The sequence below is a fragment of the Alosa sapidissima genome, chromosome 14 (genome assembly GCF_018492685.1).
Source record: "Alosa sapidissima isolate fAloSap1 chromosome 14, fAloSap1.pri, whole genome shotgun sequence".
In the NCBI taxonomy this organism is placed as follows: domain Eukaryota; kingdom Metazoa; phylum Chordata; class Actinopteri; order Clupeiformes; family Clupeidae; genus Alosa; species Alosa sapidissima.
In genome coordinates this window covers 19218033-19220532 of record NC_055970.1, presented here as the reverse complement: position 1 = coordinate 19220532, position 2500 = coordinate 19218033, and the positions used below count along the sequence as shown (strand labels likewise).

Genomic DNA, 2500 nt, shown 5'->3' with positions numbered 1-2500 from the left:
AACAAAAGCCACTGTTATTATAGGATGTCCAAAAGGCTGATCTGCTAAATGGAAAAAGATGTTGTTTCCCGCTCTGTGAAGACAGACCAAGAGAACTTTTTCCGAAGTCCATGAAAGAATAACAGTGTTCATGTGCTTGATTTTTGCTTTGTGTCGTACTGTGTGTAAAAGGGGGTGGGATCGCTGTGGATGTGCACTTTTAAACAGTATGTCCATATCTTAAAATATTATCTAAGTATAAAAACTTTTCATTGGTAATAGAATAGAGCAGAACAGAATAAAATAGAATGGAATAGAATTCATAAGGAGGACACTGACTGATGTGCTTCTATCTCTCTTTCTCCCGCAGGGACCTGGACAGGAACAACATCACCCGCATCACCAAGGTGGACTTCTCTGGCCTGAAGAACCTGCGTGTTCTGTGAGTGCTACCCCACTCTCTGTCTCTCTGTTAGACTCTGCCTCTATCTTTCCTCCATCTGATTTCCCCTCTCCATGTGACTCCCTCTCTCCATCTGATTCCCTTTCTCCATTGGATTCCCTCTCCATATGATTACCCCTCTCCATATGATTCCCTCTCTCCATATGATTCCCTCTCTCCATATGATTTCCCCTCTCCATATGATTCCCTCTCTCCATATGATTACCCCTCTCCATATGATTCCCTCTCTCCATATGATTCCCTCTCTCCATATGATTACCTCTCTCCATATGATTCCCTGTCTCCATCTGAGTCTGGTCCATTCCTGCCTCAAATGGATCAGTCTCTCCCTCTCTTCCTCTATGCACCCTTCTGTCTCTTCCTGCTGTTGTCCTGGTAATCTTTTCTGCCCTTTTCTCTCCTTCATCTCTTTCTCCCACTTTCTCTCTCTCTCCCTCTCCCTCCCTCTCTGTATTTTCTTCCGTGGCCATCTTTGTGGACGCAGCAGAGAGGTCAGAGTCTCAGTGGCTTGCCTGCAGCCTGCCGACCACAGAGTGTTTTAACTGCCGAAAAGTGTAACATGATCTTTCTATCTCTTTCTCTTTCTCTCTCTCTCTCTCTGGGTGTATGTGTTGATGTAAGTGTGTGTTCATTGTTTATAAGGAGAACATTTTTGTGTCCATCTGTATTTGACTTGGACCGAAGATATGTATCAGTCTTGCTCCTGAGGCCTAGTTAGGAAAAAAATTGATTGTGTGTGTGTGTGTGTGTGTGTGTGTGTGTGTGTGTGTGTGTGTGTGTGTGTGTCTGTGTGTGTGTGTGTGTGTGTCTGTGTGTGTGTGTGTGTGTGTGTGTGTGTGTGTCTATTAAAGAGACCTAGCTGTGAATGTCCAGATGCAGTGTTAATATTGTCAGACATTTTCACTGGACAGCACGCCACTATGTGCAGCTCTACGAGGTGATGAGAATCAGATGCCATTCAGAATCCCTGCATAAGGAGGTGCATTCTGAGAACTCCTGGTTCTATCAGGGAGGAGTAAATACAGGGAGGAATGTATTTGTGTTAAGACATCACTGGCCAGTGTTAATGTGTAATAGTACAAGGTGACATACATGGGTGAGATACCCCAGTGTTAGACTCATTCAAGGACATATGATAACATTACATTGTCAGAGGCTGAGCTGGAAATAATGGTTAATCTAGCTAAGGAAGATACTGTAAGCAGAAAGCCGAGGATAATAAAACGTTTATAAACAGAAGTCAGATGTTATAGAGTTGTTATAAGTACTGTTTTTTTCCACGGAGATGGAGAGAGCAGTGGCTAAACTAATGGTGCTGACATAACCCCAGTGCACCCCCACCTCCCCCCACTTCCACAGCCTCCATCTGCGGCCTCTTCCTCCCCAGGAGCAGGAGTAATGGTGCTGACATCTCCCCAGTCTGCCCCACCCCATAACATGCCCCCCCCCCCCCCCATACCACACATCCCTTACTGGGGCTCTGGGGGCCTGGAATGTGAAAGGGGTGGCTGCTGCCTGATCTCCAAGATATGATAACGCCAGACAGCCCCTACATACACACGCACACGCACACACACACACACACACACACACACACACACACACACACACACACACACACACACACACACACACACACACACACATTCAGAAGTACAGCCTTTGTTTGGACAGTTAAAGCGTTATTTACACCATACTAACACATACAGGCTTGACACAGGCACTCTAGACACACACACACACACAAACACTCGTGTGTTCACCCCACTCTTTAAAATCTTTGTGGGGGTGAGACGTTAGTTAGTGTGATACTCCTGGGAACAACGTTTTCAGCGGTGCAGGACCTGTGCTGCATTCGGGCTGGATTAGGGCTGGATTAGGGCTGGATTAGGGCAGAAGCAGGACGCAAGCACAACATAGACCCTTACTTCCATTCAGAAGTTATGGAGAAGACAAACAGGCCCAGGGTCTGGTGTAGTGGACCATACATGGAGTACACTCGTGCATGTTTTTAATGTGCTATTGCATGCAGTCATGTGTGTGTGTGTGTGTGTGTGT

The 2500-nt window shown here is 46.1% G+C and overlaps 1 protein-coding gene across 1 annotated transcript in view; it reads left to right on the top strand.

The window, feature by feature from the left end:
• Window positions 1–2500, top strand: part of LOC121682496 (slit homolog 2 protein-like) — a 198064-nt gene that overhangs the window by 11710 nt on the left and 183854 nt on the right. Inside the window, exon 2 of the mRNA XM_042062652.1 lies at window positions 350–421. Coding sequence (XP_041918586.1) covers window positions 350–421 — 72 coding nt within the window. The remainder of the gene's footprint in view (window positions 1–349; window positions 422–2500) is intronic.